Below are 16,527 nucleotides of genomic sequence, written 5' to 3'. Positions count from 1 at the left end.
TTGGTGCCAATCTGCCAAAGAGCACTTTAAAAGTCCACCACAATGGCTGAAGCCTTTTAAACAGCGCAAGGGAAGCTCATTAAATGACCGTTTATTTATGTCCATACAAAAAGAATTAGCCGAGACTCAGCTTTCCCCTCAGTGATGCTGTTCCTTCTCTGGCATTAGCCAAGGCGCATGGAATTACGCAGAGCGGAGCGCCATTTAAATAATCCCAAATTATATCAATTTAGATGTTATGCATATCATTAACACATGGAGTACGTGTCCAAAATTAGTTTGAAAGAATTACACATGTCTTTTTCTTTGTCAATTTGTCTTGGCTCCCATGGTCCTGATTTTTTTTAATCATGAAGGCGCACGAATGCGCACGCTCTGTTGCATTTAAGGAAACAAACTCTAGAGTGAACTATTCCAATTTGTACGGATATTTTACATACTTTCTGTCCTCCAAAGTTTGAAGATGATATGCTGGCGGTTGGAATGCGGCAACCTATTATGGCAAGCAGTCTATCCACCGCCCACGGGGAGTGTCAGGATTCAGGCTTCGCAATGGCGCTTTATTGAACTGTGACACAAGTGACCGTATGTTGCCTTCTAGCTTGAGGAACAATTTGCATATTAAGCTACTTGCCAATTACACGCTGAGTTCAACTCACGGAGAAATCATCACAAAGCTGGGGTGTTTTTGGGAATAGCTTTGCTACTCAACAACAGACATTCCAAGAAAGCCGAAACTGAGGAATAAACTTCTGGTAAAAGTAGATGCGTCAAGACTTCACTGAGGGTTACTAACAATAATGTTCCATCATGAACGCGCCGCTGATTTTTAAAGTTTTCTTATGTCTCAGTTTTGGGATTTGCTTCGGACTTGAAGGTAAGGAGTACAACACATTTGCTTCTGTTCATTTTATTAACAATATCGCACAATGCTAATGATACTTGATTGAGGTCCTACTCACTATTAGACGAAACAAAAAGACCAAAACGCATTTGGGGTGAAGCTACAAATAGAAATCGAAGTTCCCATTATTACGTTAATGTGTCAGCGTGTTTCTACCACCTGTTAAAAACATAAAGCGAGTATAAGTAGCATGTGGATGTAAATAGGTATGGCATATAAAGAAAGACGTTCATATCTCCAAGGAGGTCAGACTGTAAATTAAGATAAGGCTTGTAGAGGGCTAAATCAAGTTTGAACTGTAGGATAGCCTACTCAAAGAAGGCTATATAGCCTAGCCTATATTTACATACTTTTGCCCTAATGTCGGCAGAGAAAGCAAATGCAAATGTATAGATTTTTAGATGTAGATTAATGATTAGTGAATTTGTCTGTGAATTATAGGCCTAGCGCGAGATTCTCATGGAAAGCTAGGCTGAGCTCTCGTGCCAGCGGATGCTCTCCAAAGCGCGTGGACCTTCCTTCTCAGGAAACAACCCCCTCAAAAAACAATAGACACTTTTTATAGACATAAATTCTTTGCCAAAAATGCCTTAATCACATTCCTATCTGCACTGTTCAAACCCTCCTTTCTCCCACTGTTTACAACGAACGGCAGGCATCTGATGTGAGAGTGAAAGCTACAGAATTTTGAACATTGTCCACACTGACTACTGCTCTCTTGAAATGCATTGCTTTGACATGTCCAAGAAGATTATGATGCACACACAACACAGACCTCCTCGGGGCATAGCATGAAACCCTACATGATGTTTTAGCAACCAGAACAACATTTCCATTTGTTCTGCGGATTGTCCCTCGGCCTGGGAAACAAGTCTTCATTTTTCTGTTTGACACGTTGCCATTGTAAAGCGGCGGTGGTGGTGTTGTCATCGGGCCCTTAATAGCTCGGGTTTAAGGGAGGGCTGCCTGTGGGAGCAGCAGGTGAAGGATATCCTCCCTCTCTCTGGGCAGGAGACTGTGTGTGTGTGTGTGTGTGTGTGTGTGTGTGTGTGTGTGTGTGTGTGTGTGTGTGTGTGTGTGTGTGTGTGTGTGTGAGACATGCCTTTGTTCCAGTCCCAGTGTTTAGAAACAATCTGCGAGCCACTCGGCTTTCCGCTCCCCCTCGGCAGGAAACAGACCGCCATTCAGAGCGCGCTGAGGACCCTCTCCCCTGTATTTGCCAGCAGCCAGGCACCTAAAACAAAACACTCATGACAAGGTCAACCACAAACACCACATGTGGCGACTGATAAGACGTTGGATGACTTTTTTGAGGATACTTGTCACATTGTCGTGACACATCCAGAAAAATAAAAAAGTGCATAAAACATAAAGGCCTTCAACTGACTGGCCAGGCACCTACAACAAAACACGCGTGAGAAGGTCAACCAGAAACAACACATGTGGCGACTGATAGGACGCTGGATACGTTTTTTTTAGGATACTTGTCACATTGTCGTGACATATCCAGAAAAATAAGAAAAAATAACACATAAAGGCCTACAACGGACTGGCCAGGCACCTACAACAAAGCACTCATGACAAGGTCAACCACAAGCACCACATGTGGCGACTGATAAGGCACTGGATGACTTTTTTGAGGATACTTGTCACATTGTCGTGACATATCCAGAAAAAAGTCCATCAACATCAAACATATATACAACTGACTGGCCAGGCACCTAGAACAAAATGAGGTCAACCACAAGCACCACATGTGGTAGCTGGTAAGGCGTTGGAGGATTTTTGTGAGGACATTTGATTTCTTTTTGTTACTTGATACATTATGACATATCCAGAAAAAAAACATCCATAAATCTTATAGGCCCTTTCCCGCCTGTTCTATGTCAGGCACCTACAACAAAACTCTCATGACAGGGACGATAACAAACACCACATGCATCTGATCTGATCTGACAAGGAACTGGAGGATTTGTTTTTGATACTTGTCACATTTTGATATTATCCCTCCTTGAATCCTTCTACAGGCCTAAAGTTCCTGTGTTTACTTTTGTTTATACTGTGGTGGGAATCCCACAGACAAAAAAAAAACAGCAGAATCTGGATTTCAATTACACCACTTATTCGAACACCACAACACAATACAATTAATTTTGTGGTGCGAGTTCATTTGAGGTGTCAGAGGTCATGTTTTGGGGAAACAGTCACAGTTTTGTTTTGGGGGTGAACGAGGCAGAGAGACGGGGTGTAGTATGGGTGGTTAATTTGGGGGTCTTTGAGCGGGTTTGGGGACTCCCATTCACCCCCACTTCATTCTGGGACTGCCTGGTTTTGGGGTGTCCCATTCTCCCCCACTTCATTCTGGGGACTGCCTGGTTTTGGGGTGTCCCATTCTCCCCCACTTCATTCTGGGGACTGCCTGGTTTTGGGGACTCTCATTCACCCCCACTTAATTCTGGGACGGTCTGGTTTTGGGGTGTCCCATTCACCCCCACTTCATTCTGGGACTGCCTGGTTTTGGGGAGTCCCATTCTCCCCCACTTCATTCTGGGGACTGCCTGGTTTTGGGGTGTCCCATTCTCCCCCACTTCATTCTGGGACTGCCTGGTTTTGGGGTGTCCCATTCTCCCCCACTTCATTCTGGGACTGCCTGGTTTTGGGGTGTCCCATTCACCCCCACTTCATTCTGGGACTGCCTGGTTTTGGGGTGTCCCATTCTCCCCCACTTCATTCTGGGGGCCGCCTGGTTTTGGGGTGTCCCATTCTCCCCCACTTCATTCTGGGGGCTGCCTGGTTTTGGGGAGTCCCATTCTCCCCCACTTCATTCTGGGGGCTGCCTGGTTTTGGGGAGTCCCATTCTCCCCCACTTCATTCTGGGGGCTGCCTGGTTTTGGGGTGTCCCATTCTCCCCCACTTCATTCTGGGGGCTGCCTGGTTTTGGGGAGTCCCATTCTCCCCCACTTCATTCTGGGGGCCGCCTGGCTGACCTGATCCTTAACCCCCTGACCTGATGAGCCTTTGGCTGCCGAGTTAAGCTGCGAGTTTAAGTGGAGAGCACACCCCAATGGCCACACGAGGAGTCAATGGAGGACTGCCGCCTGTGTGTGTACACATAGTTACTCGCATTTATAATACTGCAGCTGGGGCCTTTTGGTTTGGATATTTGTCTTACAGGTGTAAAGAGAGAGCACACGACTATGGTCATGGAGAACTGCCGCCTGTGTACATGGTGTGTATTTAATATTCAGTCAGTTTCGGCATAATTCATACTTTATTTACACTTTTCACGTGACATTGCATGACTACGAGAACTACCAATTCAACATGGGGGAAATCGTTCAGCTAGCACTGATTCACATAGCAGACATGTCATTGTGATGACCAGAGGCGCACCTTGTCACCAGGCTAGACAGGCAGCCGCTTGGGGCCCCCAAGCTCCTGGATGGTGAATAACAGCTCAGACGTTACCACAGTAGTGGCAAATTTCTTTCAAATGTTCATTCCTTTGACATTTCGCTTGGGGCCCCAGCTGAACCTATGAGTCGCTTCTGGTGACGACACTCCTCCGACTTTTGCCCTATTACCTAGTATAAGGGCAATCTTGGGATTGGAGAGATTACAGGTTCAAATCAGTAGTATGCCCTATGCCTTATAAAGGGGAGCAGAGCCCTCTGGCCACAGGATCTGACCCCATGGTTTTGGATTGGAGAGATTACAGGCTCAAATCCCCTATAGGTGGATGAACACCCATCTGGTCAAAGGATGAGTCAATCTAGACCTGTCACCTTTGTACACATATGGTACATGTATAGTTACTTCCCTTTGTAATAGAGTAGAGGGTAAAGATACTTTATTGATTCTGAAAAGACAATATATACTGTGTACATAGCACAGATCTACATCTTACTACATAAAGACCTATGAAAGCGTCATCAATAATGTAATAGCTTACTGTATATACACATATCATATATATCTATCTATATATATATATATATATATATACTGTATATATATATTAGGGGTGGGCATAGATTATTTTTTTTAATCTAGATTAATCTCACTGTAATTTTGAAATTAATCTAGATTAATCTAGATTAATCTATATCAAAATGGCTCATTCAGAAATGGCGCGCTAGCGAAATAATGCCGGAAAAAACCCTTTTTTTCCCAAAATGCATCTCATCTTCAAAAAATGGTCATGTTGATACTTGGTGATGAAAAACAACGCACTGCAATATGTGCAAAGTGTGTCCAATAGGAAGCATTTACAGTTATAAGATACTAAAATTTCAAAATGAACGGCGCTATAGAGGCAAATACAGATTTTTTTTTAATCTATCAAACAATTAGGCTATTTAAACAAAATGACCTCAACAATTCAGCATTTCTAATAGAGAGAGAGAGAGAGAGAGAGAGAGAGAGAGAGAGAGAGAGAGAGAGAGAGAGAGAGAGAGAGAATCTGCTACTGACTGTTAAAAAGAGCAGCGGCTCCTTTAAGAGAGGGAGGAGCTCTGCGCACAAGTAAGCTCAGCAGCCCTCAGCAGAGGCAGGCTACTGGATATGTAGAACCAACAGCACTGGCCCACGGTGGCCTAAACCTGACAGTTGTTCTCAGAGTTAGAATTCCAGAGGCGTTACAACTCGAAATTAATTCAGTTTGCAAAAAAAAAAATCAAGCGCGACAACCGCGAGTTTTATTACCGTCTGACATGAGAATATCTCACTGAGTCGCAAATGCGCGAATGCAACACAAACATTCAGCGAGAGTATATTGGCAGTTTTAGTTTGACAATCTTCAAAATGCATATCGCACGGAATATTTTGCAATTATGGCACAGGCAAGATTTCTGGAAGTTGTTTATGTGTTCCATGCAATGCGAGAGGAAATGTAGGCTATGTCGGGCTGGTAGGCTACTCACACACAATAATGTCTCTATGCTTCACCTCAAACAATAACATCTCTTTAGTCTACCACTTATGAAAAAGCACTCAAACAACACCTACCACGGCAGAGGGATTAATGTTTTCAGCATGCAAACACTGTTCATATTTAGTAGGTCTGCTGAAGCAACAGGTGGAGAGGAGAAAGCGACTGGAGCGCAGTCTGAAAGCGTCTGTCAATGGAACGCTATGGTGATGTGCATATCAAAACCCATATTTCGAGAATAGATTAACGTGCGATATTTTATTTATCGCGCGACAAGAGTCTCACATTATCGCAGCACGTTAACGCCGATAACGGCCCACCACTAATATATATATATATCTATCTATACTTACTGTTATAACACAATATACTATACAAATAGGCAAAGTATTTACAGCTAAAATCAACTGGGCTTCTGTTTGGACCTGCTTGAGAAAAAGCTCTGTCAATTACAACTCTCCTTTGCACAACATGACCTTGATGATGAGAACATCAAACATTAGACCATTTTGATATTTGGGTGTGAGTTAAAAAGAGACGTAGGGGGCACTGTGGCACAGTTCGCTTAGCCCTCCACATACAGTACAGGCTTGCATTAATGGTGACCCGGGTCCGGGCCCGGGGCGGTATGCAAGAAAAAAGAGAGTGAGAAGTACACCGGAATGCTTCAGTGAATATGATGAAGAAAATTGATAAGATAAGCAATGCTTTTAAGGTAGCCCCATAATGCACCCCGTTCCACCAGTGGACCATTGTAATAGTAAATAATTAAAAAGTTAACTACCATAGCACTACTATGACATTACACTGGGCCTTTAGTAATACACTACAGCTTGGTCATTGCCATTCTGGTAATAGCAAATTCATAAAGCTGTGTCTCAATGGTTTAAATGTCCCTTACAAGTAACACAGATATCGCGTTTCCCTCTCCAGGTTCAAAGCCCCCACCAGTGGACTCGGCTCCTAGGATCGTGCACCACCCCTCAGATGTGGTGGTGAAGGTGGGGAGCCCCGCCACGCTGTCCTGCCGGGTTGAGGGGACCCCCAAACCCACCATCGAGTGGCTGCGGAACGGGGCGCCCCTGGACTGGAGCGATCAGGTAATACAGACCACTTTCAATTTTTTTTTTTTTAAGTTATATATTTTTTGGTCATTTACGACTTTATTGATGATAGGACAGTTTGAGAGGTGGACAGGAAGCGAAGGAGGAGAGAGATGGGGAGGGGTCGGCAAAGGACCCGGGCTGGGAATCGAACCCAAGTCGGGCGCATGGTAGACGAGTACCCTACCGGTTGACCACGGCAGGGCCAATACAGATCACTTTCATTGAGTTTTTTTCACTGACTGACATGAAACTGTGACTGACTTGATTTGTGCTCTGATCTTTTTGGTCTCGGTCTTGTGTCAGACTCGAACCTCTTTGGACTCTGAATAGCCCTGGACTTGGACTCGTCTTGGACACTACAAAGGTGGACTTGACTACAGCCCCACTTGATGCAGACTGTCAGTGTAGATAGGATAGATACGTAGGTGGTGGTTCAGGTGGTAGAGGAGCCGTTCGGAAACCAGAAGGTTGCAGGTTCGAGCCCCGCTCTGCCTGACCACGTCGATGTGTCCCTGAGCAATATACGTAACCCCAAGTTGGTCCTGTTGGTAGAGTGGTATTGTGCGTGGCAGCCACTGCCAACCAGTTTGTGAATGGGTGAATGTGAGGCATGCAATGTAAAGCTCTTTGAGTGCTCCAAGGCGTGGAAAGGCGCTATATAAATGCAGTCCATTTTCCATTTAGAAGATGCCAAAAACATACAGGGTTCACGACCACACACAGTACATCAGTGTGGCTGCCGGACTAAGGACTGAGATAAAGCAGAAAAGAAAGTTGGTAACATCAGGGCTCCTGATGTTTTTAGATAGTTTCATACTTTATTTCTTAATTCATCTGCTGTTTGTATGTGAGTGTTGTGTGTGCCTTTGTGTTTGAAAAACTGATGAGCTTTGGTAAACTTTTCTTCCTTTATTAAACATCTCTCTCTGTTTGTGTCTGCCTGTCTCTGTTTCTCTCTCTCTCTGTGTCTGTCTCTCTCTCTCTCTCACACACATTCTCTTACTCTATCTCTCCTCGTTCACACATCCCTCTTATACCTATCCATCACTCTCTCCTTCTCTCTCTTTCTCACCACTCTTTCATTCCATATCTCTCTCCTGCTCTCCCCCTCTCCTTCACTCTCTGTATTACCCTCTCCACATTGTTACATCCCCACTCCTATCTACCTCTCTCCTGCTCTCCCCCTCTCTTTCTCTCACCAACCTTTTCTCTCACTTTTTCTCCACTCTTTCACTCTCCACTCTTTCATACCTCCTATCCATCTCTCTCTCTCTCTCTCTCTCTCTCTCTCTCTCTCGCTGTTTCTCTCTCTCTCTCTCGCCTTGCTAGACTCACACCATGTTGTTGCCGGATGGGAGCCTGTTTTTCCTGAGTGTGGGGGTGGGGGGCCGACGGGGCCAGTCTCATGAGGGGGTGTACACCTGTGTGGCACGCAACACGCTCGGGAAGGCCACCAGTCGCAACGCCTCTCTACACATCGCAGGTGAGTTTAGGTGTGAGTGTGTGAGTAAGGAGGGTGTGTGTGTGTGTGTGCGTGCGTGCATGCGTGTGTGCGTGCGTGTGTGTGTGTGTGTGTGTGTGTGTCTGAGAGAAAGACAGAGAGAGAGAGGGAGAGAGGGAGAGAGAGGGAATGAGTGTGTGTGTGTGTGTGTGTGTGTGTGTGTGTGTGTGTGTGTGTGTGTGTGTGTGTGTGTATGTGTGTGTGTGTGTTTGCGTGTGCGTGTGTGCGTGTGTGTATGTAATGCAATAACATACTCATAGGAGGTGTATTAAGTAGTCATAATATCCCCACTAGCCCTGCAGAAGGAGTTCCGTGTGCACCCCAGTGATGTGGAGGTGTCTGTGGGGGAGGTGGCCATCATGAACTGCAGTCCTCCACGGGGCCAGCCGGAGCCCAACGTCACCTGGAAGAAGGACGGGGTGCTCATCAATAGCACTGATGTCCACTACACTGTGAGTCTACACACACACACACACACACAAACATGCACACATACACAGACACATAGGCACACACACACACAGAAACACACACACACACACACACACACACGGCCGCACACTCACATATGCGCACAAACATGCATAAATGTGCGCGCGCACTGACACACACTCTCTCTCTCTCTCTCTCTCTCTCTCTCTCTCTCTCTCTCTCTCTCTCTCTCTCTCTCTCTCTCTCTCTCTCACACACACACACACACACACACACACACACACACACACACACACACACACACACACATAGACACAGTACACCGATCACTATGCAGTGAGTGTTTCTTTCTCTTTGCCATATACCCAAGTAGGCATACATTATACCACACTCATCTCTCTATTCTGTGTGCTATTGTTTGTTGGATATGCCTGTTCTATCTTATCTATCTTTTCTGGAGTCACTGACGTCCTTGCATTTACATAAGCAGAACAAATGAGCTGTTGGTGTTATCTGGATATCTTGCAGCAGTGAGAGGGGACGTAGCCTACTGTATCTCCAGCATCATCATGTCCTTGAGCGAAGCTCTCAGTCAGAACAGACGGTACCAGGGCTGGACTGGCCATCTGGAATAGCAGGCAGTTCCCGGTGGGCCCCGCACCCTTCTGGGCCCCCATTTTCAGAGAGGAAAAAAAAAATGTTTTTACATTTCTGAAAATAGGGGCCCACGAGGGTGCGGCCCACCGGTGAGTCAGTCCTGCACCGCTAATCATGAGGGGCCCCCTTTTTTAAGCCAAAAGTTCCCAGGCCCTATTTCTCCCCGTTCAGCCCTGGACGGTACTCTGTGTTAAAAGAAAACAAGATCAGAGAGTAGGCTGATACACATCAGGATCTGGCAAGATTAAACTCTCAATGTCAAGTGCTGCAAAGGCAATAAAGGCAACGTGCCGATGGATTTGCTTTTCATCATTGTTCGCACATGATGACTTGAAAATGATCCACTTTAACGATACAATACATGGATGGCACACCTGAATACAACATAGTAAGCTGGATCAGTCCAGAGGAAAGGTATCTGGCTGTTGTATCATTCTCTGACAACACGTTAGATCTTAAGTCGTTGTCTGAATAGTACATACAGTAGGCCTACATAGCAGTAGATTTAACCAACTCGTCTTGTTAAAATATGTCAGACCTTTCAAGAGAAACATTAACACTATGGCAAAAACGTAATATGTTTGCTGCCAAAAAAAAATTAAAAACAAAGTTACCATTTCTCTCTCTGTTTGGAATATGCAAAGCAGACAAGCTCTACACTTGCATCCTCTTTCATCATGGAATGCCTTTCAAGACTTGGGCTTCTCAGCCACACTCCAAGTCATTTCTAAAGATTGACAACTTCTGCCACACGCCTAATGATTCCTGATTTACAGTCGTTTCTGAATTGTAATCTTTGTTAGCCTCCTCTCTCCTCTTCTCTCCTCTCTCCTCCTCTCCTCTCTTCTCTTCTTTGTTCGTCCTCCATGATTAGGTGCTCAATGGGAAGTTAATTATCGCTCCGGCCCAGAAGAACGACTCGGGCGTCTACGTGTGTGTGGCGTCCAACACTCAGGGCGTGAGGGAGAGCCAGGCCGCCAGGCTAGCAGTGCTAGGTAATCACACAGTTATGCTGCAGTGTTAATTCAACACCTAAATAGTCTTATCAACACTCATAGTGTTGCTCTCTAAGTGTAGATTGTACACTGTGCAGACTCACTTAATAATGTATAGCTCATGCTAATTACCGGTACAATTACCCAGGCAGCCATGCAGGCTATCAGTGCTAGGCTAATAATAATTCATCATCCATGCCAGTTGCAATCAGTCTCTGCAGATAACTCATTCACGTTAGGTTAGCAATGCTAGGTGAGCACACAGCAATTCTGCAATGCCAATTCAACACATAGAGAGTAGAATATAATACTCCCAGTGTTGGTCCTCTAATGTCTCTTTTCCACTGACGGTTTTCTGGTAGGCCTACAGCTCGACACAGCACGACTAGGCCGCCACTTTTTGCGTTACGATTGAGCTGTGGCGTGCCTATTTGAAAAGCAAAAAGTGGCGGCCGGGTGGCGATGTGTGGAGCTGTAGGCCTACCAGAAAACCGTCCGTGGAAAATAGGCATTAGTGTTGAAACAACGCTGCAAAACATAGGCCTACTGTGCATAGTCAGATACTAATGTAGCCTAGCCCATGCCAATTATAATACAGCAAAGCTGTCAGTGCTAGGCTAATAATAATTCATCATCATGCCATGCCAGTTACAATCAGTCTCTACAGATAACTCATTCACGTCAGGTTAGCTGTGCTAGGTACGCATGATCGGCTAATAATTCATTTTTAATTAGGATCCGTGCGTAACTTGTGCATAACACGCTCAGCTAATAATTCATCATCTATGCCAAGTACAGTTATCCTCTGTGGATAATTCGTTTGTGCTAACTGGATTGTTAAGATTTATTTTATTGCGTGGCATTGAAGCAGGAGCTGTGTGGAAAATTGACTTGCAGGGTGGCCATATTCTGCAGCCATCATAAATGATATCGTAACTCATGATATTCATAAAGGAAGCAAGTTAATAGGTGGAACAATCAATTAGGTTTAACAGGTTAGGTTTAACACTTTTTCTCTATATGACATGTAGATACAAACACCAACATTATGCATGGCATAAAACGGCAGCTATTTACATATTTGTCACTTTCTATTTTTCAATCACATTCCCTCCTCACTGCCCTCTGTCTACCTGTCTGCTCTCTCATTCCTTCTCTGTATCCCCCTCTCTATCTACCACCCTCCCCACTCTCTCTTTCTCTCTTTCTCTCTCTCTCTCTCTCTCTCTCTCTCTCTCTCTCTCTCTCTCTCTCTCTCTCTTTCTCTCTCTCTCTCTGTCTCTTAACCTGTTTCTTTACCTGTCTCCTCTCGTGCCTTCCCTATCCCCATCTCTATCTACCCACCCCCTTTCTCCCTCTTTCCCTCTCTCTCTCTGTTTACCTGACTCCTTTGTCATGCCTTTTCTTCTCTATCTACCTCGCCTCCTCCCCAGTGAGGCCGGTGCTGTTGCTGAGACCAGAGGATGTGGTGGTGCAGGTGGGGGAGGCGGCTCACTTCTTCTGTGAGGCGGATGGAGACCCCATGCCCCGTGTCACATGGAGCAGAGAGCATGGAGTGCTGCCCAACGGCAGGTCAGACACACACACGCACATGCACGTACGCATGCACACACACACAATCACAGACACACACACACACACAGACATACACACACACACGCATATGCACACAAACGCTTGCACGTTTAACGGAGGTCAACTAGCAGAGTGTGGCGTGGAACGTTAGTAAACCTCCCTCCTGAAAACTCAATACAGTGCGGTAGCATTTGGCTATCGGACCGACGCTTTAGCTCAGTGATCTCGTACTGTGCCTCCCATTGCCGGACCGGATGTAGTTGACGAGGTGGCAGGTTCGCGGCCCTGAGGGGGACAAACCGTGCAGGAACACCTCTGTCACACACACACACACACACACACACACACACACACACACACACACACACACACACACACACACACACACACACACACACACACACACACACACGTACTGTATGCATAATATACCCCCCCCCCCACACACACACACACACAGACTTCTATCTGTCTATCTGTCTGTAGGCCTATGCATGTCTGTACAAGCATCGCTCACCAATCTAAGATTACAGGAGAATGCTACCTTAATGCCATCAGTCTTCCTGGCTGACACTGTAATATATTGTTGTGTATTTTGTTGTTGTTTGCCTCCAGGTATCTGGTGAATCCCGATGCGAGTCTCCAGATCCACTATGTAACGGAGCAGGACAGTGGGAAGTACACCTGCACTGCCTCCAATGACGTGGGGGAGGTCACTGCCAGCGCAGTGCTGCACGTGGAGGGTAAAACGTGCCTTATGATTGCTATTGAATTACAGTACTGTATGTAGGCCTTTACTAGCCTGGGAACTCCCATACTGCCTTTAGTTCTACACAATCGTTTCGATCTCACTTGTGATTAGGTCTGGTGTTAACCAGGCAAGGCCTTTACTGCCCAACAAAGGCAAAGTGCAGTAACTTCGCCAACAGTGAAACTGAGGGAAAGGGCCTTCAAAGCCTTGGTATTAGGTTGGATATTGTAATTACTGCAACTTTGACATACAGTTCATAAGGGTTGGAGCAGGCGTCTCCCAACAGTTTTTTTCTTCCTTTTAAGGGTGCTGACCAAAATGAAAAAAGGTCGCACCATGCATAGGTTTCTTTATTACACAGACGCGGAAGGCAGGCAGAGGAAGGCAGAGCGCCGAAACGCGTCTGTGTAATAAAGAAACCTTTGCATGGTGCGACCTTTTTTCATTTTTCAGTGTAACTTTGACATAGCAATATCTCTAAAATGGGACACATGTGTACCATAACGCTTTGTCACAAGATAATGGAGGTGTTAACATCATTTTCTGTCTGAACTAATTTTTGACTAAATGCTATGTAGTTACTGCTCTTTGCATTGCAGTATGTCATCATCACTGTACGTGATATCATCCCATAGTAAGTCCATGACATCATTCAGGTCAAGCATGTGTCTGCAGATCGGACGCTGATGCCGATATCTCTGTTGGTGGTTGCACTTCTCCTTGTTCTGTGTTGTTGTCTTTTGTCCTCTGAAATATGCCCTGTATAGAAATACAGAGGGCGGTGCATAAAGACAGCTGGGGTATGCTGTATGTATATCCAGGGCAGCTTTGGTCGGGCCCCGGACAAAGTCATCTGAAAGGGCCCTGCCCCCAATACATACAGTGTAATGGGAACCCAATTCTGCCCCCCCCCCCCCTCTCTCTGGGCCTGGGAAAACCAACCCTTTTACCCCTGCCCTGTCAGCTTCCCTGTGTATATCATATATCGTCTTGAGTCCTGTTACAGATACCCTGAATAGGTGTCAAAAGGCGCTGAAAGACAGCTAGGCTTGGCTGTATTGTATGTAAGTACTGTATATCATATAACGTCTTGTGTCCTGTGACAGATGCCCTGAATATGCGTCAGAAGGAGCTGCATAAGGAGCTGTCTGGCCTGCGGGTGGAGCTACAGAGCGTCTCCGTCATGGCCCCCAACTCAAACACCTCACTGATCCAGTGGAAGGTATTACATTACAATACATTACATTACATTACATTACATTACATTACATTACATTACATTACATTACATTATTATATGGTTGTGACGTCATCTGTCGAATGCTCCATTCATTTCAACGGGGCTCCCCAACGTTCGGACGTCTGTTATTTTTCGATAACGGACGGGTTGGTCTATAACAGACCGCTGTCAATGGCAACAAGACTTTTCACTGCTAAAGCGACTTTTCAACAAGACTCTAATCAGCTTCTGTGATAGACAGCACCCGTTGTCCTGGCTACCGCTGTCAATGGCAACAAGACGTTCACTGCTAAAGCCACTGGCTTGTATACAAGTCAGTGGCTAAAGCGAATGTTTCATATCACTCCGCAGGGGGTCCGGTCTTTTGTCACTCTAATCAGCTGCTGTGATAGACAACACCTGTTGTCCTGGCTAGCCTACCTAGCTGTTGCCTAGCGGTGTTCCACAACGGCACTGTTTTGTTTTGCGCAGCAACAATCTTAACATTAAATAGGTCTAAAGAAATGTCCCCGCATGTGTGAATCATTTAAGTATATCCATATAATAAGCGGGTTAACTTTCGGCGAGTCGGTCGCTTTGTGGAATAGCAGCACTTCAGAGAGAACAAGACCCCTCCGCTCCGCGTCGGGGTCTAAAGATTCTCTCTGTCGTGCTGCTATTCCACGGTAGCGACCTTCTCGCCGAACGTTAACCCTTACTTACACTACACTACATTACATTACATTACATTACTACACTCAGCTGTAGCACCTCCCTACTGCAGTGGAAGGTAGGGACAGCGTCATCACATCTCTGGTTACACTGGGTTTGGGGTACTGTTTTAATGATTTTGGTCAATTAGATCAAAGTCAAAGTGGGATTTAAATAAGGTTTAATGATATTAAATTACCATATTTTGTCATGGCTGCAGGCTTCAATTTGGCATCCACCTATAACAGCGCAGATGGCGTGAACGCCACAAAACGTGGACAGGGCAGTTTTTACATCCAGTAATGAATATTCTATGACATAATGTGAATGAGAATAATAGTCAAATATTGTGTTGTGTCTGATGTCTAGCAGCCATTTGCATATTGTGCATGTGGCTTGTTTATGTTTCCTTCCTTGATCAATATGTATTGCCGTCCCTCGTGTTGAAATGGATTAGAGATGCTAACCCCTCTGTGTAAGGATTCAAAACCAATGCTTGACGTGTGCTTGTACGTTTATGATGCAGACACGCTTATCCACAAATCGTTTGACCCGTTAATCCATAAGCAACGTCTCATCCACACCCCCTCTTGATTATCCCCTGTTGTGTATGGATTAACCAATACTTGATGTATGTTCACATGTTCATGATATCGATAGGTGTATCCACAAATCTTTCGACCCGCTAACCCCAAAGCATCTAGGCTCATCCACACCCTGCCCTCTTCATTAGCCCCTGTTCCTCTGAGCTAAACACACCCTGCATCATCTATATGTCTTGCTGGCTAGTCATTGATCAATGGTTCAGAGTCGCAGAGTCACAGCCATCTGAAATGTGATCAATACTAATGTTAGTCCACAGCTGATCAGTAGTGTTCTTAAGTGGGCAGGGCAGGGTGTCATTCGATGTTTTTATTGACGTAAAGCCAAAGTGCATGTCCAACTGGATTTATTTTGTATTTGAGTCGAGCACTGAAGAAACTGTGTAAATTACATAGATCACTCTTCAAATATCAAATGGAAAGCATATTTAACTCAAAACATGCACACCTACAGTACTGCCTCGTTACATACACAGTAAATGTTGCAGTGACGCAGCACTATTCTGAGCACATATGGTCCCACTCGATTTCAGTGTTAAATTTAAACTCTTTGAGTGTGAAATTAACACTGTGAAGCAAACCATGTGCTAAAATTGTGTAAAATTCAACTCTCCAAGTCAGTGATTCTCAAACTGTGGGCTGAGCCCCACTGGTGGGCTCTGAAGCTATTAGTAGAGAAAGTGCGCTCAACTCCGAAAAGTTTCTTACAAGGTCTTTGGGTGCGAGCAAACAGCAAAGTTCATGTATAGTAAAAAAGCCGCACTCCCGGATCAATTTCTTGCAGTTTTAATACTGGGTTAGCATGGCAGACAGACAGACGTTTCAGACGCTGAAGAAGGCTTAGGCCGAAACGTCTGTCTGTCTGCCATGCTAACCCAGTATTAAAACTGCAAGAAATTGATCCGGGAGTGCGGCTTTTTTACTATACATGGGCTCTGAAGCTATTCCAAGTGGGCCCTGAAATCATTTTCTAAAAAAAACTAAATAATATTTGTGTTTGTGCTGTTGACTGTTGATTTGAATTGCATTGTTTATTGGGTCAGAGGTGGGCCCTGAACATTTGTTAAAATTTCAAGTGGGCCTCAAGTTGGAAAAGGTTGGGAATTAATTAAACACTCCGCAGGGATTTCTGAGGCCTAAACCA

The 16,527-nt window shown here is 45.2% G+C and overlaps 1 protein-coding gene across 1 annotated transcript in view; it reads left to right on the top strand.

Moving 5' to 3' along the window:
- Positions 1–501: 501 nt before the first annotated feature.
- Positions 502–16,527, top strand: part of robo4 (roundabout, axon guidance receptor, homolog 4 (Drosophila)) — a 34,973-nt gene continuing 18,947 nt past the window's right edge. Inside the window, exons 1-8 of the mRNA XM_063203268.1 lie at positions 502–877; positions 6,768–6,934; positions 8,270–8,423; positions 8,736–8,893; positions 10,405–10,525; positions 11,959–12,097; positions 12,716–12,843; positions 13,958–14,073. Coding sequence (XP_063059338.1) covers positions 811–877; positions 6,768–6,934; positions 8,270–8,423; positions 8,736–8,893; positions 10,405–10,525; positions 11,959–12,097; positions 12,716–12,843; positions 13,958–14,073 — 1,050 coding nt within the window. The 5' untranslated portion in view covers positions 502–810. The remainder of the gene's footprint in view (positions 878–6,767; positions 6,935–8,269; positions 8,424–8,735; positions 8,894–10,404; positions 10,526–11,958; positions 12,098–12,715; positions 12,844–13,957; positions 14,074–16,527) is intronic.

Source organism: Engraulis encrasicolus, chromosome 7 (genome assembly GCF_034702125.1).
Source record: "Engraulis encrasicolus isolate BLACKSEA-1 chromosome 7, IST_EnEncr_1.0, whole genome shotgun sequence".
In the NCBI taxonomy this organism is placed as follows: Eukaryota; Metazoa; Chordata; class Actinopteri; order Clupeiformes; family Engraulidae; genus Engraulis; species Engraulis encrasicolus.
Note: the sequence above shows the minus strand (reverse complement) of the source record. Positions and strands in the feature narration are given on the sequence as shown.